Here is a 25,621-nt window from a genome sequence, read left to right as displayed (position 1 = left end):
CACAAAACAGCAGCTTTCTTTCAAAACTAGAAGTCGGCATTTACAATGCAAACGTTTGCAAAACATGAGCGTTTAAGAGAAAGTAAGTGTAATTTTTGTGGTCTGTTTGTTCATTATGTTAATATTAGGCTACTGTTAGTATGATCTGACCTACTTTACTGTGATTTATATTATACTGCTCTACAGGAATTTTTGTGATATTTCTGGCAACATTTTTTAGAGAATCTGACTGGGTTCCTTTTTTTTAACTCTGATATCTGATCTGCTTTTTTCTGCTAGCATTGGCCTGATAGAGATAGAAGTAATCGCATATCTATTAAGAACCATTCTGGTTCATCCTACATCAACACACAAAATGCATGTGCCCTAAGAGCTTTCCAGTTGCTCAGGGTATCACAAACACAACACCGTAAACAAGGGGGTATTGCAATGATTGTCCAGGATGTAGTAAATATTTTAAATCAAGCAAGACACCACTGATGTTAATGTTTATTTTTAAAGACCCTTGGAGAAAACTGTTCTGCTACACAACATGTAAATAAGCCATTTTTGGAGGTGTTTTATGGAGTTGAGGTCATCCAGCTGAGTTGTAGTGTTTGAAGCACTAAGAGTGAAGTCTGATCATGCAGCACAGAGTAAGCAGTTGATTTTATTTCCTTTTGAGTTGTATTTCCTCTGCATTTTCTAGGGGACATTTCAACAACTTAATGTTCTGACTAGTGTTGCGGTCGTAACTCTGATCTCATTCCATCTGTGGAATGAAGTATTGTACTCTTTTACAAAAAATATTTTTGAAGTTTTTCAATTGCAACAACTGTTAAAATTCCTAACTGTTCACATTACGTCACCAGCATTAACAACAGCAGTTCAATAATGGCATGAAAGGAGTCTACTCACTTAAGCGTCATCCTATTAATTGTGGAAAGTACTACTTTGCCGTTAGGTATACAGCCAAAAGTACTGCAGACCCATTTATAGACAACTGAAAGTAATTATTTCCAGCTGCAGTGTGAAACAGAGATTCCTTAGAAGTGAAACAGTGTAATTGTGTTGAACGGGACAATACCACCAACAAGGATCTGCACAGAATCAGTAGGAGCAGCAGCAGTCAAGGGCAGGGAGAGGTCAATCTGACAGAGTCCTTATGGAGGTGATGTTATCAATGTACTTCTAATGCAGCAGCTTTAGAACTAGTGTATCTCTCATATGTTAGCAATTTTGATGTATGACTTGCTGGTGGTGTCGTAAGCATGTGAACATCTGCATTCTTGAAAGGAACATGTTATCTTCAACAAGGATCAGAAAGGGATACTGATATGAAGCGTATGTGATAAGGAAACAGGATTGTAAGGAATCAATTTCCTGGGAAAAATTCACATATGCTTCAATCACATATGCTTTGAACAAAACCTTATATATGACAAAATCCCTATGAAAGCAAATTGGCGGTGCAGAGACTTTGTCCATTTTAGCTCAGTAAAATCTGCCCCCCAGAGTAGTTGGGCTCTATGCATGTCCTTGTTGGCCAGAGTGAAATATCATCACTGTCAAGCCCACGCTTCTATTTTTTATCTCTATTTTGCATCCATTATAAGGTAGGAAGGTTTTTTACTACTCCTGAAAAGTTACCAGTTTCGAGATACTAGATTTTGTTCCAACAGTGGTAAAGTATTGTAGGCCATTTGTAGATGGTTAATAAACTCTTAACAGAGTATCAGTAACACAAACACAACATGTCATTGAAGTATCAGTAATGCAGAATCTGAATACACTGAAGTAAATATTGTAGCTGTACTGTTGATATATTACTTACATTAAGTAGATTTATTCTTAATATTTTACTTCCATTACACAAAACTTAAACGTACACAACCTTACACAAAACCTAACACTAACCCTGGCCTAATCCTAAACCAGGGCCTCACACAATATCATATGTTTTTGATACGTTACTAAGAGTCCATTGAGTGTTCGTTTCATGTGAAAAGGACCACTGAAAATAGTGTCACCAATTACTTAGTTTATTGTTGTTCATAAACACATTAAAAATATTTGATAGTTTGACAAATAAATAAAAATGGCAGCAATGATCAGTTGCTTGCCAACTAGTGGGCCCACATTCATCTATACTTTTAACCTTAGATCCTGCTGGTTGCTTAGCTTCTTTGTCTTCTCCATCAGTTAGCATTATACCAGATCACTATTGCCCTTTGTATTTATGTTTTATAGCTGCTTATTAATGTTTATTATTGTAAATGTACCACCTCATCTGTGAAAGGTGGTATTAATATGCTTCAAGAAAAGGACCTTCAGACCTCTCACTTTCATTGATTGTGAGTACCACTTTACAAAAAGATTACTCTTATAAAGGATTCAGGAATGGTTTACAATTGGTTTATTAATGTGTTTATGACAAAATTAATAAGCCTTACTACACTACATTAAAAGTAGATTTAGTGTAAAGCGATGCCAGTATGTCACAATATATGATGAAATCCATCAGAATACTTAGCTTTTCTGAGGTTTGATGAGCTGAGCAGAGAAACAAGGGCACACTGTCATTGATACAAAGAATTGGTCCTATGAAACATCAAAAGCTATTTAATTTTAATTTTCCTTGTGGAAAATTTTCAGCCTGCCAAACCTGAAGGAATCTGTGACTAATAAACCAGTTTAAAAAGGTGATTCACATCTAAAAATAACTAGTAATTGTAACTACAGTGATTTTATTAATTGTTTCACGTACACCTCACTAAAGCCTGGTCGCTTTGTAATGAAACATGCAGGTGGTCAGTGTTCTTTAAAAGAAAAAGTTTGGCAAAAAATCTAATACAACCAGTTTTCCACCTGCACCAGATATGGTAAATGAGAAAAGACAATTTTACTTCTTTAGTTCAGAATTGGAGCTAAGAGGTTAACGTTGCTAACAAACACTAGAACGCAGTCGCCACCCAAATAACCTAAATTGTTTCTGTTAAAATACCCCAAAATTGCATTTTTTTCACTCTTTATCACAGTTTAAAACTGAACTGAGCAGAAAATAGTATGTTACAACAGTACACTATCAGTTACATAGAACCAAAGTTTAAACATAAATACAAAAACTGGAGAAGCTGAACTAGCTAAGGACGTCAAAAGATAAAAGAGGTACTAAAATACTATGACAATGTTCTAGCTATTATACATAAGTCATCGAATATTCATTGATTAACTGGATAGCTGATTGGTTTAAAAGGTAATAATTGTAGCCAATGTAATGAATATAATCATATTGCCCACCCCTAATCTGATAAGGCATTTATTCACATAAATTGTTCAATAATTATATTATAATTAATTAAATTATTAATAAGATGTCCATATGCTCTCATACACATATTTATACCATCAAATATCTCTCATATTGCACCATGCATTGCATTTGTTTGTCATATAAGCTTCTACAACAAGAGTTCTGCTGCTATCCTGACATACAGTTGTCTGTTTACTGTGTACTATTTGTCTATTTACTTCTAACTGTAGTAAGAAGTCAAAAGGTCTGTATTTCCATCTAGCATTTGAAAGAGGAACTACAGGGTCCTGTGGCCAGAAAGCCTCATACAGGTCTGCAGCAATCCTCATACATTTTACGTCACTGATCAGTTTTCAGGATCGGCTAAGTTAGAGAAATATCAGCCGATTACATATTTGTGCACTGAAAAAGTGGCTGATCAATCGTTCTGTCTCTACTTTCTTCAATAGCAGTATGCCCTGTTTAAATTACTTCAGACAACTGATGGCCTGATGATTTCCAATCAGCTTTCATCACTTGCTTCATCACCATCCACATAAGGCAAAAACCAGTTTGTGAATGGAAATCGCTGCAATGAAACAGGGCATTCATATGCTGTGGAAGTGAGGCTGAACAACTGCTACCTTTGCTGCCAGATATGCGGGTTAGATGTAAGCGTATCATCTCCTTCCAAGAGCACTGGTAGCGCTGCTCATTTCCCATGAAGCTCAAAAGAGAATCTGCCTCAGCTTGTCATGGGTATTTGCTCCATCCTTTAATTGTGTGCTTCTAAAGCTAGTGCTGTCTTTAAAGGAATACTCCAGCGCATTCAACTTAATCTCTGGCTGCAGCATCTGTAGCATATGGTCGGTTACCACAGACAATTTCAGCATGTTTCCCTGAGCTTAGAAAAGAACAGTACCTATTGACTCAGAACACACTAACAGTAGAAGCCACTGGGCAGGGGCTGAATTTCATCAGTAAACATTTACGCACAATATGTTAAGTTGCTTGCAAAAGTTTGAACACCCCAAGTTTTGTTGATTTTCTAAGTGAAAATAATTTAGCACATCCTATCAAGGGAACACACTTATGGCATCTTTTTGCAAATGTTAGTAGAGTTTACCATATTGGAACAAAATACAATATAAATGTGCTGTAACTTTTGCACAGGTCACATTTTATGCTTTATTTTTTTATCAGTTTATTAAATTCTATGAATAAACAGTAATGGTGCATTAAAATGTGCAGAGGTGTGTTCTCTGTAGAGGATGTGTTCAGTTTCTCAATTAGAAATGTCACTTTTTGACCTTTTGCATGCAACTATACATTTATAATGGTTTCATGAATTCTTAGGTTCTAAATCTGTATAATCCATTGTTTCAGCAATACAATGAGTTTGCCAGAGGAAAGAATTTGTGGTAATTTGTTGTCATGGTAGTGATATAGGCAGAGTTTTCACAGGCTTCTGCCTGATCACCATGGATACCAGAAAAACATGAAAAGCGAAAGTAGCTAGAAATTTTACTGTTACTCCACTGTTAAAAAGTTGGATATGACTTCATAAGATTAGCTTTGGTAAGACATTCTCTTATGTCTGTCTCATCTTAAGACCTGTATTGTGTAGTGGTTGCAGTTTTGTCGTATTTGCGTTATATAGACACGTTTATTCATGGAGTATTGTACTTCTGTATAATTTTGTCTGTGATAACTGATGATGTGATGTGGTTGTGGCAGACAGAGTTTAGACTTTTACAACTGAGTGTGTCAAATTTCACTATACAGTATTTACCATTGGTGATCTCTCTGACATCCATTATGCTTCAAAAACACAACTTAATGTATACACAGCACATCCTACATACATTTTCAGAATCACTCTTGCTTTAGTGTTTGTTTCTTTGTAGAACATTTATTGTACTTGCCAACTAGAAACCATTGCTTTCAAAACTGAGAGTACTCTTTCTGGATAAAAAAGAGATTCCTTGAAGAAAGCCCATCCCTTTTCTTGGCCCGATTTGGATCAGTGCAAATGTTGTGATTGGCCCCCTGAAAGGTCAGAGGTCCGTCTCTGACATCAGATCACAGAGAACCACAGAGAACAGAGACGGCAGTGTGCGCCGGGCCGCAGAACCCACAACCTTCAAGAGAGCACCACATGGCTGATCTTCAGCGGGAACCACAGTGGCTGCAGCCTTAATAATGTCTCCATTCATCACTCTTTCCACCTCACAGAGCAAAGCAAGTCCTTCAGAGTCATGAGAAGTTTCCCGGGCTGTCTATTGGTTTCATAATGCTTCTGAATCACTACAATGGAAATAGAATGGCAACCGTCCACTGTAACCAAACTTCCATGATGTCAAAAAGTGCTAATGTTTCAAAGTTCTCGAAAGCTGCATTCATTCATGTCTCGTGTCTGTGCGCTTGGACAGAAATCCAAGTACTTTCAAGAACACAAATGCTGTGTAATGCTGTAGGCGCACTAATACACTCTGTGTGCTTAGGTGTGTCAAGCTTTGTCAGATAGCCATAACAACACTAAGTATTTCTCTAAATAATTACATCCAGCAGTTCCATTAGACGTACAGAGTAGTGGTGCGTTTTTCTTGACCCAGTGCCCTCAGTAACCTCGAATGGCTGGCTTACTGTCCCTCCATATTTGCACAAAGTGAGCCCTCTGCTGTTCATCTAATTATTTGGCCATCTTTTCTTTCTCTCTCTCTCTCTCTTGTTCTCTTTTGCTTGTCCTCCCACCTATTCTCTCACAGGGGGCACAGGGGCCTGATGGACCAGCTGGGGAGAAAGGGTCAGTGGGAAGCAAGGTAAACATTAGCTTTATGTGGACATTTAGTCAATTTTTTAGAACCGAGGGTCCAGGAAAGACATTGTCAATTACATTTTTATCTGTAAATGAAACCAAACACTAAGGCTGCTTAAATACAAGACCTGTATTTGTGTCCAACTTATACCATTTTTCCACTGAAAACAAAAAGCAATTTGTGAGATGCCAATTAGTAGCTTAGTTTCATAAATCATGAATAAGCTTGAACTTACCGCAGCTAAGTATACTAAAATATACTAATAAAAGTATTATGATGTGGCAGTAGCAAACATGCATTCACTGTAGTAACTGACTTGTTTTAAACATTTGGACTGAGTAGTGAGCAGTTAGCTGAAATAGATGAATGATGTTTGTGTCTAAAATCACAATGATGTCAAATTTATGTTTGAACACCACAGCACAGGTTTGATTCTTGTTCACTTTAAGCCCCACGGACATCAGTTTAGGCGATAAAGACGTTTGGGAATGGCGATAAAGAGTGAACTTATGTTTTTGTGTGTGGAACCATTGGCTAAGCTATTCTTGCCCTACTGTACCATCCTTCCAGTTTGGAAACAGATAGGCTTGTTTACAGTTTGAATAGCTGTACATTCTTAGTAGACCTATTAAGTTGTGTCATCATTCTGTAGTCGACATCATGTTTATATTAGCAAGTTGGAATTTTCTAAAATCGATGCCTTAACAACCTGTGGTATGTGTTTTATCCTATATCAATTTTTCCACCAAATGTCACTGAATTCTCTGAATTATGAAGTCGTTAAGGAGACAAATATGAATTTTGCGAAATCTGTGGTAATAGAAAGCTACCACATCTAAACAATGAAATGATATCACATGAAAGTAAGTCTACTATTAAACTTAATCATTGTTGCATAATAACAACACCAGCTGCTCCAAATGTTCTGCTACTGCCAAAATAATTTAATTACCACATTTGATAAAGCTTACTGGTTTGCCTGGGGTATTTTTTATCCTTGCCCATATTATGATGTCAGTTCAGTGTACAGCAGTGTAGCTCTAGCTCTTCATATTTCAGCTCCTTAATAACCTCGTAATTCAGAGAATTCAGTGACATTCAGTGGAAATATTTATATGGGACAACACATATTGAGTTTGCAACCATTTTGTCAATGACATGAAATGGGTGGCTTTTTAAAATGCCATTCTTTTCTGTTGTTGAGAAATCTAGCTTTGACCCTGTTTCTAATATGTGGATAAAACTGACTACTGAAAAATGACTTCAGTGGTCTGTGAATCTTAGGGTTGAAGGATGCTCATCTTTTTCTTGTCATAAAAGTAACACATAAATTACTTAACTATTTTTTATTCTATTATTTTCTATAGTTTAAAGGAATACATCAAGCTGTTGGTACCTTCTTGAATCTATAGTCCTGGCACTGAAACCCAACCAAGAAAGATTGAAATCTGTTTATAGGCTTCAGTTCCATCACTTTAAGTTGTTTAGAAATCTGTCACAGTTAAGATGAAACTCTGAGAGGAACTGTCTTTCTTAATTATCATAATTGAAAGCTGATGAACGGCTGTCACTGTTGAGAACCGTTTGTAAAATGTTTCTCCTCTCCAGGGTCCGGATGGTCCGCCAGGAAAGTTGGGTTTTCCAGGGCTGATGGTATAACAACACATTTTACTTTTGTTTGTTGTGTTGCTTTGCTGGTGCCGCATTTCCTCAGAAGACTATTTTAAATTATCTGATTAAAGCCACAGATACTTCTAATCTTCGAAGTCACCTAAGGCAACTGCAGCTTCACAGGCCTTGAGGGGCTGCCAAGGTTTTGCGGCTAACATTAGCATTCCTTTTGTTATATCCAAATAAGCTAGTTTGCCCTGATAGAATATTTAAACTCTTACACTCAAATATAGACAATGAGAGACATTATTGAGAAGAAGCAGTTCTAGCCCTGGGAGGTTGCATATTAACAAGCGAGGTAGTCATCTAAATGTAGATCTTACTGAAAGACCGTTGTGTGTTTCTCCTCTGCATTGTAAATGGATTGGCTGATCCCCATATCTATGTCTTGTATCAGGGAAAGATCGGTGCAACAGGGGAATCTGGAGCGCCAGGATTTCCAGTAAGTAACTAACTCAATTAATCTCTTTGGAACCATGCACATAGTCTTAGAATGGTATTAGCTTTTGAAATACATGAATGCTAAGATTGAGAAATCCATAAATCCTTCAAGAATTTTTACATTTCAAGGGCATTCAAGGACCCTCTGGACCTCCTGGAGCAAAGGGAATCCCAGGAGAGCCTGTAAGTTTCTTGGGTAGTTTGTGTACAAAACACTCTTACAACAAAAATTCTGACAAATGAATAACCTATTGAAACTTAATGAAATATATGAAAGGATGGTCTAGGAAAAATACATAATCTTTACATTATGTGAAGGTGCTTTAAAGTTTAAAAACATTCTTCAAACTTGCACATCTTTTGACAGAAATGGCTTATTTAAAGATCCTTCAGTTGAAAGGTGGAAAATACTTTTTACTGTTGCAAAACCTTGAATTATTGGATCTATATTGGGCAATATGACAGTATAGTCAGTACTCATAATACTGCTAAACTGCACAACTTTTCAGTTCTGTACCAAACCTCAGGAAAAAATGTATATTGTCATGTATATCATGAGTATGTTTTGAAGCACTGTGATGTTATATTTTGACATATTTACCACTCATATGGAACTGTCTCAAATAGACTTATGAAATCAAAGCTATGCCACTACAGTATTCCCTTATAGGGAACTGGGAAGAGGGAATATGACTGCTATTACTGTGATGCTCAGCACTAATTATCAGTGTTTGGATTATCAGACCTTTCTATTTGTTGGCCTGTTTACAGGGACCTTCAGGACCAGCAGGAGCAATGGGCCCTCTGGGAGAGATTGGAATGAAGGTAACACTGGTTACATCACATTTTACTGTTTGTTTCAACCAAACTTTTGTCTTCAGGGAAGCATACAGTTTTTTGGTGTTTTAGAAGCCCTTTTGTTCACAGTGTTCATTTTCACTATTTTAAAAATATATTCTATACTATAATTTGTTGTTGAATTACTTCAACACTACACCACTACTACAATTTATAAGGGAAAAAAATAAAATGTTACAGTCATTTACAAAGGTTTGGGTGCCCATGGACAAATGACAAATGAATGGGGCTTAACAAATGACTTATTTTCTAAGTGAAAATAAGTGAACACATCCTCTACAGAGAACACGCTTCTGCACACTTTAAGATTAAGATTAAGTGACCCTTATTAGTCCCACAACGTACTAGGGGGCAGTGAGCACACTTGCCTGGAGCAGTAGGCAGCCCTATCCGCAGCACCCAGGGAGCAGTTAATGCTCAATTACTGAATTTAACATATTGGGATAAAGTAAAACTATCACCCAAGTGAAAGTTTTATTTTATTCTAATGTGTCATATTCAACACAAGAAAAACAGAAATTATGCTGTAAAATGTACAGAAAAAATACATATTTAAGTTTTCTCATTCGGTGAGCTTTGGGTAACTTTCTTGGGGGCCCAATCAAAAATCCACACATACAATTACATTGTACAATATACATATGTACAAGGAATTCATTTTGATGGACTTGCAAGTGATTTTACAAAAATGTGTGTAAAAATATTGCATTTATGTTATCTCAAGAAATTCATGCAATGAAATTCAGCTGCTTATTTCTAGTATGCACCATTTTAAAATCCTCAGCAAGACCCATCTCTGCTCAGCTAACTGCTTCAAGTCTTACAATAATTATTACTGTCTTTATATAGAAGACTCAATCAACACTGTACAATAGCATACTTTCAACCAGGACTAGATGCTGTACCACAGGCTTTTCAAATTGGAATAATGGACCTAATTAAAAAAAGATGACATGCAGGCCTTTGGTCATATTGTCCTTCTGCTTCCAATTACCCACCCTGTCCAATACTCTCACACAGTGGTGGACTAGAAGACTTTTAGATGTGATTAAATGATGACTGCTAGATCCCACTAAGGTTTAAAATGATGCTGTTTTAATTTTGTTTCTTGCTCTTTGCAACAGGGCCCACCAGGAAAAGTTGGGGAATTGGGCTTACCAGGAGAACCAGGAGAGAAGGTGAACCATCTGCTTGCGTTTTTTGCCGTTCAAGGTCAATCATTGCTGATTATTCATATGGTCTTCTATTAATGTGATGTGAGAGACCATATGCACCTCTGAAGAGTTCACTGGTTTGCTGATAGACAGGATTATTATCAGCAATTGTTCCACTTTGGGAGTTTGGTTTAGTGGACCTGCATCTGGTCCACTAATGCAAATATATTGTAAATCAAATGATCAGTGTTAAGCAATAACTAATTGTACAAATTGTCAGAAGACCAAGTGATGATACAAATCCACAAAATTCTTTCATAGCAGGTTGGGCAAACAAAAATCCTGTTCAACCTAATGAGAAATGTAGCTCATACCCTTTTTGTCATTTTTGTCAAATTATGCAAATTTAGAGCACATTATTAATGTATAGCATTTAAACTTTTTATCTGCGTGAAAGTCGTGTTGTTAGGATTAGGGTCAACTTATAACAAGTACCAATTCTAGGAGGCTAAAATTTCAGTGACTGATAAAATCAGCCATAGATCACAAATTTGAATCCTGAACCAAAGAGGTTTCAGTTATTAGTACATTTTTAGAAATATTTTCATCAATACCGATAAAACCACAAGTTGCCAGAATCAGTCGAAGTTATCAGTCATGCCTTTGTTGGGATTTTTTTCCTCATGATTCAGCTAACATTAACAATTTGTTGTTATCAGCCTGCCTAAATTTGACTACTTACCACAACATAGTCCAGACTGGTAGCATAGCATTTTAAAATTAATTTTTTAGTGACTAAATGAAGTGTGCTACAATTTCTCTTTATGTTGAATGGGATTTAAACTTTAATTGTACAAATTGTACAGATGGTAAAATGATCATTTATACACATCTTCTAGGGTGCTGTCGGGCCTCCTGGGAACATTGGTGAACCCGGCTTGATTGGACCAAGAGTAGGTCAATTGTTCATTAATAACTCAGTCTATGCTCACTCATCCATGCCCATCACTGATGTTTAATAAGCCTCTCATTTCAGGGTGAGCCTGGGCTTGATGGCGAAGCTGGACCAAGCGGCCCTGACGGTGCCAAGGTCAGAAAAAGCCATTTAGTACACCAGCATGTGTTCAGTAGAAGCTTGGCTGCATTCATCTTTACACTGACATATCTTATCAAATCTGCACTGTGGCATTGCGTACAGGGTGAAAAGGGGGATATGGGAGTAGAGGGTGATCAAGGAGAAAAAGGAGAAATAGGACTGAAAGGAAAGGAGGGGCACCCCGGAGATCCTGGCTTAGTTGGCGTCAGGGTGAGTGCTTTTCACTGTTATATTGCTGTTTCTCTGCTGCCTTTTTGCTTGTTCCAGCTTATTGTAAGTAATTCAAGTCAGTTTAAAGATTTCATTCAGTGTTTTAAACTGCTTTTTGTTCAGTTATGAATTTAAAATATAATATATATAGACTTGTATAGTAACCTGTGTGTATTTCTGGGTATGAAATGTGGGAAACTAATATGGATTTTATGGATATTTAAATAACATGCTAGTATGGATGTAAATACAGGCACTGGCAGTTATTTTTTAAGATGTCTACAATGAGTTGAGGAATTTTAAAATGTTTGCATGTTTGTAATACTGTGCTTCTGTAATCTGATCTCTTTTTTCAGGGTCCTGAAGGCAAACCTGGAAAAATTGGAGAGCGGGGTAAACCAGGAGAGAGAGTAGGTTCTTATTCCCATATGTGTTATATTGGCACAGTAATCCTTAATCCCTATAGTGAACTCTAAAATACACGTTAAAAGACTTAAAAAGACTTTGAAAATGGTAGTATTTTTGTTTTATTCCAGGGTAGCAAGGGTCACCAAGGTCACCTCGGTGAGACTGGGGAAGTTGGCGACCAGGGACCTGTGGGTTTCCCTGGGCCAAAAGGAAGCAGAGGAACCATCGGATTTGTGGTAATGTCCAAGCTTCATGGTCTGATTTACAAGCAGAGAGATGCAGAAGTTCTTTTTTTTTAAGTGAATAGAACCATGTTTTCATAGTGTGATGGTTTTTAGGGTGCACCTGGAAAAATGGGCATACAAGGAGAGCCAGGCCTGTCTGGATATGAAGTGAGTGTCGTAAAGCACAATACAAACTCTATTCTTATATTTTAGTACTATATTAGATTTGTATTATTTGAAATATATGCTTAGAGTTAATGACATTTTTTTAATTATAATGCTTCATATAGATTCCTCACTTCATATTTTTCAACTTGATTTTAGGGTCACCAAGGACCTCAAGGTCCAATTGGCCCCCCAGGACCAAAAGGCACAAAGGTGAAATTAAACCCAAATCTGTCTATATTATTAATTTTCATCTTGAAATTATAAATACTCATAGTATATACTGAAGAATCACAAACATCAATATTATTGTTAAATTTGTTTCTCTTGTTTTTTCATACAAAATATTCACAGATTTGAAGATGTTTCTTTCACTAACAACTTTATAGCAGCACATAATTTCTGATTCATTTGATCTGCTTTTTATAGCTGGCCATATGCTGAACACATGAAAAGAAAATAAGGCCACTCCACTAAGCTCATTATGGTTGGAATGAGCTTATAAATGTTCTTTCTTGCTTATTGTCTTTAATTGAGGCCATATTCAGTCACATTGTCCCTGTTTTACAATGTCGTTGTTGCTGTGCCGTCCTGAAGCTTTGTCTCTGTGACCATTTTGCTTTCACGCCACCTTGTTTATTGTTGTGGTCCCTCTGCAGGGTGAGCAAGGGGATGATGGGAAGACTGAAGGTCCCGCTGGTCCTCCAGGTGACATCGTGAGTCAGTCTGCTGGGTTTTGTTTTTGTTGTTGCTGACGATTATGATGATGAGGACAATGTACTGGTGCTGGTGCTGGTGCTGGTGGTGCTGGATGGCCTGTTTAATGTGTTGTATTTCCATTTGGACTCAGGGCCCTGTTGGACATAGAGGAGACAGAGGAGAACCAGGTGACCCTGGCTACCCAGTAAGCATTGCACCCACAGTGGCCCTTCAAGATGAGCCCCAAAAGTGTTACTTAATTTTAATGTTCATGGGATAAATTATTCTTGTTTAATTTCAGGGTCAGCCAGGTGTAGACGGCGAAAGAGGAAAACCTGGGGCTCCAGGATTACCTGTAAGTGCATCTGCACCATGTGCAAACAGAATATCACCTGTTACTTCATTACATGTATCTCTAAAGATGGTGGTGGTATTGTTACAGGGAAGTCCTGGTCCAAGTGGCGTACAAGGGCCCAAAGGATCCAAAGGCAGCCAAGTAAGAATTTAGGCAATTAAAGGGGAATTTGACTGGTTTTTCAAATGCTGATTGAATTGATTTTTCATGTAGAGTTAACTTTACCTTTTATTGTTTAAATAATAATGTTCTCTCACCTTGGTCAATGTTTAAATAGCTATTTTCACTGCACTACTGTTATGCACCGACTGGCCACTTCGTGTAATACACCTCTTTGTATCTACACGGTTTGTCCATTTTATCAGCTCCACTTACCATGCAGGTGCACTTTGTGTAGACTACACCTGTTGGACTTTTTAAACACGGTGGCCCCTTGCTCTCCTCTCTATTAGACAATCCTACCTTTTTGGTCCACCTTGTAGCTGTAAACTTAGAGACAGTAGCTCATCTGTTGCTGCACAGTTTCTGTTCGTCATCCGTTTGTCTTTCATTAGTGGTCATTAGGATGCTGGATGTGAGTTCTGACCATTGAAGAAAAGGACAAAAAGGTGCTAACAAAGAATGTAGAGAAACAGATGGACTACACTCTGTAATTGTGAACCTGTATGGTAACTGGTGCTGATAAAATGCAAAAAGAGTGTAGAAGCAAGGAAGTGTTCCTAATAAAAGTGCTCAGTGAGTCTCAGTACTCATTGGGTACTGATATTCCCTCTTTTTGGTTGGTGGATAATTCTCCGTCCAGCAGTGACACTGAGGTATTAAAAAGTTCACAGCACTGCTGTGTCTGATCCACTCATACCAGCGCAACACACACTAACACATCACCACCACATCAGTGTCACTGCAGTTCTAAGAATGATCTACCACCCATAATACCTGCTCTGTGTTAGTCCTGACCATTAAAGTACAGGGTAAGAGGGGGGCTAACACAGTATGCAGAGCAACAGATGGACAGTGTGCCTATATGATAAATAGAGCTGATAAATGGACAATAAGTGTAGATACCTGAAAGTGTATTTAATGATGTGGCTGTTCAGTGTATGTGTTTGGCCTATTGTATCCATCTAATAATTTGTTAATTTATTTATTCATTTATTTATCAGGGTTTGAAAGGCAAAAAGGGTGTTCAAGGTGAATCTGGCAGCAGAGGGTCCTCTGTAAGTGCCTGATTTCTGAATTCTACAGTGAAACAACAACTTGTGTGTTCCCTCTAGGCTTATGGTTTGTCCAGTGGCTTTGACTCATTTGATGATCAATCAAGTTTTCCTGTGTCTCTAGGGTACTGTCGGTCTCCCTGGTCCCAGAGGAGTTGTCGGCCGAGAGGGACTTGAGGGCATGCCTGGCATGGATGGACCTCCTGGAAAAGATGGGAGCAAAGGAATGCCAGTGAGAAAGTTGAAGTAGTCTCTACATTTACATTAGTGTAGGTCTGATTCTTGAACATTTTAGTTAGATTGACATATTTCAACTCTGCCTCTTCCCTTGTGTCTATATGTTAGGGGGAGCAGGGAAGCGATGGAGAAATTGGTTTACCTGGAAACGCAGGTCCCCGTGGCAACACAGGACCACCAGGCTTGCGAGGCAGTCAAGGCTCCTTTGGACCAAAGGTATTTCACTACAGTGATACTCTCTCTGTCTTAATACTTCACCTTACACCTTGGAAGTGCATAGTACCTACCTACTGCACATTTGGGCACTCGCAAGGACAAGTAAAGGAGGAGGCAATGAGGAGAGTTGTTTTCAACAGAAATGCACATAGGCTAGCCACAGTGAGCTGTTCTGCTAGCTAGACAAACATCATAATGTAAACAGGTTTTTGAGAGTTAGAATCTTACCCTACCTAAACTTTTATAGCAAATATATAACAAGCATGATAATTATACTAATTTAAAATAATAATACATCACACTAGAGCAAAGACATTAATGGAACAGCCCCTAACCTCTTTTTACAGTAGCCATGAAATGCAATTTCCATTAGTTTTGGAGGTCCCTTAGTTGAACTGTGCATTTTTTTTCCATTACAATGATGGACTGGATTTTTATTATGGAAATGTGTATGATACACAAATCCAGCAAAAAGAGATTACAATGATGTCAAGGGTTTCCTCAAGTGGTAAAAGAGTATAAAATGGAGAGACAGCAGTTAAGTTAGTAGTAATTAGTTGAATAGTATATTTAGGAAATTCTGACAAGAGCAGAGTCACGTATAGGTGTTCTATGGTTTACATCGGGATATGTCCTCCTTATATTTTGTACAGGGTGAGAGAGGTCTTCCAGGTGAGACTGGACCCATAGGCAAGCGTGGAATCCCCGGAGGCATGGGCATGCAAGGGAAGCAGGGTGACCCTGGGGTTAAAGGACAACCTGTGAGAAATCATCTATAATAGCTTTGCAACCATTAAAACATAATCTCTACCAGAATTCTAGAGTTTAATATACATGTGAGTTTTGGTCTGTTTAATATGTTTGCTTACAGAAACTTTTCTTGTTTACTTAGGGGGATCCTGGTGCACAGGGATTCCCTGGAATTCTTGGAATGTTTGGACCTAAGGTGAACCCTCCTATGATCTTTATGCAAACATACTGTGGGTACTAAAAGACATATCTAGGACTTGCAGAAGGCCAAGAGTGATGCTTTCTCACATAATTGGTCCCACTCATTGAAAGTTGAAATGTGATTTGTTGATTCCGCTGCCAGCTCTTGTAAGTATGTTGGTGGTTAATCTGACACATTAGAACTAAAGTCCCAGTCTTGAAGCCCCAACCAATAGGAGAGCTCACTTGGCTGTGTCTATCAAGATATCACAGAGAAAGAATCCAGATTGGATCATTTTTCATTGGACATTTCAAGAATTTAACCCTTTTGTTTTCAACCAAAAATTAGCCTTGAAATAAGGATAGTGAGTAGTATTATAATAATTGCATAATTTAAATATAACAAGCATGAAAATGTATTACTTAAAAGTGAAATAAAATGGACATGCATTTGTTTATTTCACAGAAATTAATAGGTCTTCTTTGAAGGCATAGAAGACCCCTCTTCAAACCACATAAGCTTGTTAGCTCTTTAGTAAAGACATTTTACATACTACTTTAAAAGCTGTGTTGATTATTGCTCTTATTTCCTGGGAGGTTGTTATTAATATTAGAGTTTTCCGTTCATGTGGGCCATTTGCTAAAATCCATACGCAAAACCTGTGCTCTTAGTAGTAAATCAGGTCAGATTGATGCAGCATGCTTAATTTTAATTGTAATTAAATAATCTATTTTAGCTAAAAGACTTTAAATTGTGTTTTAGTCTGGAAAATCAGTATCTGACAAGGCCTGTAGAGTCGTTTGAATGTACAGATGAAGCCCAGATGAGCAAAGACAGTCTTGCACATGGGCATGGTGCACCTGCACACAATTAATCAAGTTCCTCTGTAGCAGACAAACACTGTGATGATGATTTCATCATTGCATGCTGCAGTTTTCTGCCAATAGTTTCTTTCATGTATTTACATTACATGGAAGTATATTTGACCACTGTCTGTATAATAATTTACCTCAAGGATAGATTTATCCAAACACTGCTAGAGAGCCTAGCAACCTATAAAAAGTTAATGTTGACATCAGGCTAACTGGCAAAAGTACATTTCATTTGTTATTAGACACATTAACATTTAGTCAAAGCTTTTAAAAGTTATGTGACAGTAAAAATAATACAAAGAATACAATATAGTAACCATGATTGTTTGTAATAGTGTAAGAAGTTAAAATATAATAATGAAATATTATTTTAGCATAATCAACTGTTACAACTAACTTGTATTTTGTCATCATTTTTCTTGTATTTTTGTCACTCCAGCTAGACTAGAAAAGCCCCCTTCTGATGACATATCTAGAAGGTGGAAGGAGTTTTGGAAAGGTGGAAAGGAGAAAAACTGCTTTTGAGTGGATTTTTGGGTGCAGGCTGTTTATATTTTGGGAATACAGATGGACATCTGATAGCTACTGCTAGTTCTGTGAAGCTAGAAAGCATGTCTCAGACAGGCTGCCCCCTAAAAATCTACCTTAAAGCAGTTGTAATTTTTCAGAGGTTCTTCCCACCTTCAGGATATGTCGTCAGAAGGGGATTATCCTAGCCTGAGTGTAGCTTTAATGTCTTGTTTGTTGTGCTCATTGTAATAAGAAATTAAATTAAATTAGAAAATATGTCTTATAGGGTCCACCAGGTGATATTGGCCCTTCTGGCATCCAGGGGCCAAAAGGACCACAAGGCTTGATGGTAAGTAGTACTTTGAGCACAGCTGTTACAGATCTTAATGAGATGGCCTAAGATTACAGGATCAGCAACTACTGTAGGTGTTTCTTTTTTCAGGGAAGGGAAGGCACCATTGGACCAGTCGGGATCATTGGCCCCAGTGGATATCCAGTATGTGCTACATAATCTTTTCTGGGTCTAAACCATTTCCAGAGCCTAGCTATCTGACCACTTTAATCTGTAGACTGTAGTCTGAAATAATCCATCTCTCTCCATCAGGGACCACAGGGGGACAAAGGAAGTCGAGGGGAAACGGTGAGTGATTAGTTCTTATGTGGTTTCCTGTGCATGCAGACGTGTTATGTTTTATTTATGAAGAAATATTTTAAATTCAGAATGTACTCAGTCAGTGTGGCACTGTGTCACTGTGAGTCACTTTTGCCAGGTAGATGGCATTTATGCAATAGGCGATAGATCCATCAGTACATGAAAATCATTTCATTGCACAGCATATGCAGCAGGGGTGCAGGAAAAACTTGATTCTTAGATGCGTCGCGATGCGGACGTGAACGATTCTGAATCGATTCATAAATGTCAAAAAACAATTTTCAAAGTATTTAATGTATAACGTAATGTTGACGGAACGTAAAAGGTGGAACTTGGAAGTTGGTAAGGGCAGTGCTCGGACACTCTGTGAGGTGCACATAACAACAACACAACTGAATGAGCGAGATCTCCGAACCGCTCCCTCTGCATTAGAGCCAAGTTAGGTCAGGAGTCACAACCCAAATGTTAAGAAGAGCCATTTTGTCCTTTCAACAAAGTCAAGCCACCTTGAAAGCCACAATGTTTAATGTTCAGTATGAAGAAAGCCTTTCCTCAAAACCGGAACAGTTTCTTGTACAATGTCTCTCAACATTCGACTGATTTATGAGGCTGAAGTCTCTTCTCGTTCGAATTTTCACGTTCCACCTTAAATTCTGCCTGAGGCACCAAATGTAACTGCTGCACCATTTTAGGTGAAACAGGAAAATTCGAAAGAGAAGCGACTTCATCTTTGCAACTTTTTAGAGGGAGACAGTGTCTCGTTGAAGATTTAAGCCAGAAAACCAGCTGCGGTGGTTATATATGCCAGTAAGTTCATTCATCTATAAATGTTCGCCTTAAATCTCTGTCTTTTTGTAGCTACTTGCTCGGCGAGACTTCGTTATGTGACCTGCAATCTGCACGGCGGTTCTCAGTCGTTGAGAGCCAGGGCTTTCGCGCTTCATTACCACAGGACTTTATGTCACCCTAACAGCGCATTTTATTGCAGATGAGTGGCAGCGTGCGTTTAATGTGCTCCAAACAAGAGCAGGAAATGAGAGCCTTCTGGTTCACTTGCCACATCACTTCCATTTGATTTATTAATAAAATATATCTTAGATATTTAAAACAAAGTATTTGTAATCATGGATCATTACAAATACTTCGCTTTAAAACTACCAAGTCCTCAGACAATAGCAAAATAGAAATCCTGTATAGGAAAAAAAAAGATGCATCAAGATGCATCGATAATCATTTTATAATCGCATCGCAGCCCTCTGAATCGTAATCGAATCGAATCATGAGGTGCCTAAAGATTCCCACCCCTAATATGCAGTGATAATTTAATGGTCCTTTTTAAGGTTCATCATGATCTCTGATTTTGTGGTCAAGATTGATTTTCATAGTGTGTTAAAAAGGCCTTGATTCTACAGAGATGTGCTTCATTTGGCTCAGATTAATACAATTTCTGAAACATGACTACATCGGTTCTCAAACACAATACACCCCAAAAATCACGACCTGTAAAAACATAGCCCAGTCATGTGAACATGCATAGCAAGCCCCTGCCCTTTTCCACCCACATCTGATAGGATGCACCCAGATGTCTAGTTTTAATCACTTACAGTGTTTTTTGGCAACATGGCAAATGAGGAAGCCTCGGAAGAGACCAAGTGTCATACAATGCATGACTTTAAATTTCACTACACTGTTTCATACCTTTCATTTTAATTGTTATATCTTCAACATGAAATGCATTATAAAATTCTGTTTAACCTCTTATACTCATTGTTCTCATGCTCTTGCTTTGAATAGGGTGTACCAGGACCAAGGGTATGTTTTTTTCTGTCCAAAACACCTCACTGCTGTCTAATAAAAACATCATAGAAAATGGTATTCTTATTATTATACCTAAAGAAATAAAACAAATGCTGTTTTTTGTTGTTGTTGTTCTTATTTAGGGACCTCCAGGTCCTCAAGGACCACCGGGACCCCCAGTAAGTACTTTTGACATTTCTAAATTTAAATACTATATGTTGGAGGATGAATATCATTGCTGTCATATTAAAGCTCTTTACATCATTTTTTTTCTTTTTCTTTTTATATGATTTGACTGCAGTTGCTGTCCTTTACATTGTGTGAACATTTCATGATGAATGGACCAATAGAAATGTTTGAAAATGATTCAGAATAAAATCTTGTTACAAAGCTTTACATTAAATACGTTTTTGCACTGTTTTGCCTTCTCCTGTTAAGTTGCTGTTTTGTTAAGATGGCTCCAACAACAATGTAACTGCACAGTCAGTGACTGAAACGTATTCTGTTCTTATTGGTTTCTAGGGCCCACCTGGTGTTCCTCTGTCACTTGTAAGTAATTTCAGTGTGTTGTAAATCTGTAAGCATTAGGAACAGCTCTGTACTGTAGAGGAAAAACATGTTGGCCCAGGTCCAGCATGTTAAAAGAGATGTGTCAGATAATTAGCAGGGTAAGCAAAGATATCCATTCATCACAATCTGCTCTGCATTGTCATCATTCTGATATAGAAAAATGAGGCGCTTGGTGCGGCTTTTCAAGTTATAATTGATTCCTACTCTGCACTGAGTTCTGAGGTGAGTGCTTCAATAAAGAGAAGAATGCTCAAATTGAATAACTGAGGGCTAATTAAAGAGTATCTAAGAAAAAAAAACATGGACAATGAAAAAATATCCTGTTCCCCTGTCTCTCTCGTGTTCAGACATACTCAGACGTGGACCTCCCCATGCTGGACCAGGGAACAGAGATCTTTAAGACCCTTCACTACCTCAGTAACCTGATCTACAGCATCAAGAACCCACTGGGAACCCAGGAGAATCCAGCCAGGATGTGCAGGGACCTGCTGAACTGTGAGCAAAGGATGAACGATGGTGAGGAAACACACCAGCACCTGCAGAAAACTGGGTGGGAGCAAAAATGTGGACTGTATGGGGGTCTCTAAGGACCAGTAAGAACATCAGTATGTAACTCTGTCAACATCAGTGACATCAGAACTGGTAGTGCTTGTATAGTTAATGTTGAAAGAACCATTTCTTTTTTATTTATATTTTTATGATTGTCATAAATTCTACTGTCACTACAGCTGTATCATAATGGTTTTAGCTTTTTAGTTTTGTTGCAGCTGTTGGTTATGATGAAATCCCTAATGTACCATCATCCCTTTTCCCTTTCTTTAATTTGTTGACAGGCACTTACTGGATTGACCCAAACTTGGGCTGCTCATCTGACACAATTGAAGTGACCTGCAACTTCACCGGAGGAGGCCAGACCTGCCTGAGGCCAGTTACTGTGTCCAAGGTCAACATGCATTACTGTTTTAAGTCTATTCTAGACCCATCTTATGAGTTTTTATCTTAGTGTTTAGGCCTGTCACAATTATTACATAATCACCTAATTGCAATTATTTAAGATAATTACAGTTATTTAGACTGATTGCGGTCATTTTCAACAGTCATTAGATTTCACAATAATTTTAAGCTACAACAAACAAAATGTGAATTGGGTTTGTTGGGTTGAGGCAAATAAATTAATTAATGGAAGCAGTAAAAGCATTTATTAATTCATCATGGATCTTATGAATATAAAAAACGTTCTAGCTTCTTGGTTCTCTAACATATTTAGAGGGCAGTGCTGAGTAATTTTGTTTATTTGTTATCAATGTAAATAATTCTAATTCTAATGTTTTTAGCAAGTATGCGTTCAGAATGAGTGTTGTTTTTGCTTATATTTTCACTAGTGTAGCTTTACTTAGCTCTGCACTGTATTCTGTGTAACTGTTGACATTTCTATGAAAGTGCAACCATATTGATTCCACTGTACAAACAGTGTTAGCTGCTAAAGTAAGCTGATCAGCCAGTTTGGCTGCTTGGGTTTGTATTGTATTAATGGCAATCAATGAACAAGAAAAAGACAATTAAAATTTTAATCAAAATTATTTTAATGATCATCACAGGCCACAAAGCACTCTTTTCCAACCCTTAGCTGGCTAAAAATTTACATCCTATTTATTAGTAACTGAACAACTGTAACAACAACTCTGTAACTAACACATTACCACAAGCAACTTATTGTTTTTGTTAGATCTGTATTTTCTGTTGAATATGTTGATTGTGATTAAATCATTGAGCCAGCTCCCTTTGTAAAGCATTAAGTCAAACAAGTCCATATCTATATCTGATAGTCCGTATTTGTAGTCCGCATACATGTAATCAATAGATATAACGTGTAGATATTTTTGTCCTGAAAGTCCTTTGTATTTTGCTGTATAGTTGGAGATGGGTGTGGGTCTCATCCAGATGAACTTCATCCACCTGCTGAGCTCTGAGGCTGTACAGCTCCTCACCATCCACTGCCTGAATGTACCTGTATGGGCTACAGCAGCCTCCAGACCTCCTTCCCCAAACGCTGTGCTGTTCAAAGCCTGGAATGGACAGATGATTCAGGCTGGAGGGCTCATTCAGCCTGAGCTGCTGAAGGATGACTGTTGGGTAAGTGCAGGGCGCAAGGGTGCATTCACTTGTTTCCAGGGGAACTGGAGTTTTCCCACATGGCTATTGCTTCTGTTACTTTTCTGCGAGTTGATTCACCCATGGTTCTCCTGCAAGCACTGGCCAGTGTAGTCGTCTGAAGGCACTCTCCAGTGCTAATGTTACTGATATTACTAATATTCTAATGTTATTACTATTATGGTTTTATCAAGAGAGATCAATGGAGCCGACCATGAAAAAGCAGCATTTGAACAAGGGATCTACAGCAGGGGAGACAAGTTTCAATGCACATGGGTTTTGGGCTGTTTAGGCTGGAACTATGGATACTTTGGAGGATCAAACAAGAGAAATGTGTTAACAGCATTTAAAAAAACAGTAATGTTAATGATTTATCATGTTAATGTGTTAATATTGGGGGCAGTCGTGGGCTGGAGGTTAGGGATCTGGCCCTGTGACCGGAAGGTTGCCGGTTCGATCCCCAGTGCCGACAGTCCATGACTGAGGTGTCCTTGAGCAAGACACCTAACCCCCAACTGCTCCCCGGGCGCCGTGGATAGGGCTGCCCACCGCTCCGGGCAAGTGTGCTCACTGCCCCCTAGTGTGTGTGTTCACTAGTGTGTATGTGGTGTTTCACTTCACGGATGGGTTAAATGCGGAGGTGGAATTTCCCCAGTTGTGGGATCAAAAAAGTATCACTTAATCTTAAACTTAATCTTAATCTTAATAATGTGTTAACTTAGTTAATCAATAAAGAAAGAAAGATTTTTTTGTTTATTGACATCATCAGCTTTACACTGTGTTTAAAATATAAAAGGGTTTGGAGTAAGTTCTCACTACATTAACTTACATTCAAAGTTAATAATGTACACTAGTTAAAATATAAGCTACCATATTGGAAATTTTAAATCTGAAATTTGAATTTGAATCTGAATCTGAAATTTGACGTAGATGGTGCACCTTTACTTGTGCAGTACATAATGCCGGGTGCCACTCTACATTTTCTTAGATGACAGATGGACGGTGGCATCAGACCCAGTTCCAGTTTCGGACACAGGACCCAAACCTACTGCCGATAGTGGATGTGCTCAACCTTCCCAGCGCCAAACCTGGATCTAACTACCACCTGGAAGTGGGGCCCGTGTGCTTCTTATAGAGAGCAGAGGAACAGGCTGTGAACCTTTTTACTCAGCAGAGAGAGACACAGAGACATATGGAGGACTATGGTCCAGAAATCTCTGCTCCAGTTTAGACTGCAAACCCGAGACACGTGGAAGACAAGATCCAGAGCGTTTTGGGGGAGAACAGGACTTCTCACCCCAACAGCTCTGTGGACAAAATGCTCTTTTTCTTTGAAGGGCTACTTCCTTTCTTCTGTTTTTGTACCTGAGACTTGGAAAACTGAGCAATGCTCTCGTCTCGAACTGTAAGAAAAGTTAATTTATTCACACGGTTTTGCAAAAGTCCCGTCTCCTATTGCAAACAGGTGAAGAAAAGGAAGCTACACATGTATTTGCATTTACAGTACTTTTGTATCATTTTGTAACACATATGTATTTATACATGTATGTATATTTTCTGTAAAGTGCAATAGAAACCAGAGAGATTTTGTTGTATAAAGATGAATCCTATATTTGGCTGTTCTAGGGAATCTAGGTTTACTGTCAAACTGTTCAGGTTTGGTGGCTGAGTCAAGTGAGTGCACACAAACACGCTCCAGCGCGTATCTAAGTCAGGTTTCGTTCACAATTCCGGGAGGTGGATTCAGACTTGAAAGTGTCATTAAATGTCTACCTCCAATCTCACATTTTTATGGTGCTTTAGGAAAATCAGCTTCAAACAAATACATAGATATGTCTCCTGTGGTTGAACTGCATATGAAAAGCAAGGTTGTGCTTACATCCATCAAATGTCTATAAATTAAGTGCCTTTTGTACTTTGAAAGGGAATATTTTTGTATAAACAGAAAAAAGAAAAAACAGTGTCCTTTTATGCAGCCATATTTTCACAGACGTTCTTGTGCCTCATCTGTACATTTCTTTGGACTCTATAAAGGTGTTAACAAAAAAGTGTTTTATAAATTCTGGCTTTGTTGAGTCTGAAAGCTGCCACCTTTGCCAGGACAAGCTAAGCTACAGTGTTTTAATATTCCTCGTTTAAACAGGCAGTTTGTGGTACCTCTAAGCATAGTCCACGTACATGATAGATAAAATCACCAGAAACGCAAACACTCCTGTTAGCACTTCATTCAGTTCCACAAGCCCTGTCTGACTGCACATATGATCATTTGCCCTTGACAAAGTGGCTGTTCTTCTTGCTCTGAGAACATCTTTCGTACTGTGTAAAAGTCAGAGACCACCCTTAATGGATTTCATTTCAACACAAAAATAGCCATGAAGTGCACGTTATTCATTTTTCATCATCAGGGAAAAAAGCAGGAAGCAAATGTTTAACAGAAAATGACAGAAGCCTCAACAAGTAAGTATAATAGTGTTTTTTTAGTATTTAGTGTTTCCACTCTTTGCCTTTATTACATCTTCCAGTCTTGCCAGAAGATTTGCTTTCAGTTTTTCAAAGAAATCGCCAGGGATATTTTTCAACACCTCCAAAGTTGAGAAGCTGGTTGCATTTCCGGCCTCTCACAATCCAAGTAATCCCAAACACATTCAGTGGTGCTGAGGTCTGGACTGGTCAGTCCATTTTTCTGAGAACGCCAGCAAAGAGTGGAGCGTAAATTTTCTCCTCTCAAAGATGAATGCCAAAGGACTGTTTATCTGTTGGGAACAGTCTTGGTGGTCTACCAGATTCTAACATGATAACATGGTTGTTAGTAGGCCCATTTTTAAATCTTTTAATCATTTTTGAACTCTACTTTTGGAAACTCCTGTTTTTTTTTGTTTTTGTTTTTTTTTTTAACTTACTTTCCTTTGAATTTCCTATTCCTTTTGTATTTGAATTGTCTAATATCTAACCTCCTCAGAAATATCTTCCTGAAAAATTAAAATCTTGTACGAAATGGTCATTTCCACTGTAAATGAAATCAATAGATGGTGGTCCCTGACTTTCGCACCGTACCTGTAGTGTTTGCTAAGGTGATTGCATGAAGCAACATGCCACAAAG

The 25,621-nt window shown here is 38.1% G+C and overlaps 1 protein-coding gene across 1 annotated transcript in view; it reads left to right on the top strand.

Moving 5' to 3' along the window:
• Window positions 1-24,992, top strand: part of col27a1b (collagen, type XXVII, alpha 1b) — a 120,767-nt gene extending 95,775 nt beyond the window's left edge. The window contains exons 29-61 of the mRNA XM_017691028.2: window positions 6,040-6,093; window positions 7,699-7,743; window positions 8,159-8,203; window positions 8,332-8,385; window positions 8,974-9,027; window positions 10,185-10,238; window positions 11,114-11,167; window positions 11,251-11,304; window positions 11,413-11,520; window positions 11,877-11,930; window positions 12,057-12,164; window positions 12,267-12,320; window positions 12,477-12,530; window positions 12,977-13,033; window positions 13,168-13,221; window positions 13,318-13,371; window positions 13,459-13,512; window positions 14,535-14,588; window positions 14,710-14,817; window positions 14,931-15,038; window positions 15,692-15,799; window positions 15,931-15,984; window positions 17,638-17,700; window positions 17,794-17,847; window positions 17,956-17,991; window positions 19,798-19,815; window positions 19,944-19,979; window positions 20,323-20,349; window positions 20,527-20,592; window positions 20,718-20,886; window positions 21,204-21,313; window positions 22,285-22,503; window positions 23,510-24,992. Coding sequence (XP_017546517.1) covers window positions 6,040-6,093; window positions 7,699-7,743; window positions 8,159-8,203; window positions 8,332-8,385; window positions 8,974-9,027; window positions 10,185-10,238; window positions 11,114-11,167; window positions 11,251-11,304; window positions 11,413-11,520; window positions 11,877-11,930; window positions 12,057-12,164; window positions 12,267-12,320; window positions 12,477-12,530; window positions 12,977-13,033; window positions 13,168-13,221; window positions 13,318-13,371; window positions 13,459-13,512; window positions 14,535-14,588; window positions 14,710-14,817; window positions 14,931-15,038; window positions 15,692-15,799; window positions 15,931-15,984; window positions 17,638-17,700; window positions 17,794-17,847; window positions 17,956-17,991; window positions 19,798-19,815; window positions 19,944-19,979; window positions 20,323-20,349; window positions 20,527-20,592; window positions 20,718-20,886; window positions 21,204-21,313; window positions 22,285-22,503; window positions 23,510-23,656 — 2,388 coding nt within the window. The 3' untranslated portion in view covers window positions 23,657-24,992. The remainder of the gene's footprint in view (window positions 1-6,039; window positions 6,094-7,698; window positions 7,744-8,158; window positions 8,204-8,331; window positions 8,386-8,973; window positions 9,028-10,184; window positions 10,239-11,113; window positions 11,168-11,250; window positions 11,305-11,412; window positions 11,521-11,876; window positions 11,931-12,056; window positions 12,165-12,266; window positions 12,321-12,476; window positions 12,531-12,976; window positions 13,034-13,167; window positions 13,222-13,317; window positions 13,372-13,458; window positions 13,513-14,534; window positions 14,589-14,709; window positions 14,818-14,930; window positions 15,039-15,691; window positions 15,800-15,930; window positions 15,985-17,637; window positions 17,701-17,793; window positions 17,848-17,955; window positions 17,992-19,797; window positions 19,816-19,943; window positions 19,980-20,322; window positions 20,350-20,526; window positions 20,593-20,717; window positions 20,887-21,203; window positions 21,314-22,284; window positions 22,504-23,509) is intronic.
• The last annotated feature ends 629 nt before the right edge of the window (window positions 24,993-25,621 follow it).

The sequence above is a fragment of the Pygocentrus nattereri genome, chromosome 20, assembly GCF_015220715.1.
Source record: "Pygocentrus nattereri isolate fPygNat1 chromosome 20, fPygNat1.pri, whole genome shotgun sequence".
Taxonomy (NCBI): Eukaryota; Metazoa; Chordata; class Actinopteri; order Characiformes; family Serrasalmidae; genus Pygocentrus; species Pygocentrus nattereri.
This window is presented reverse-complemented; position numbering and strand designations above follow the sequence as displayed.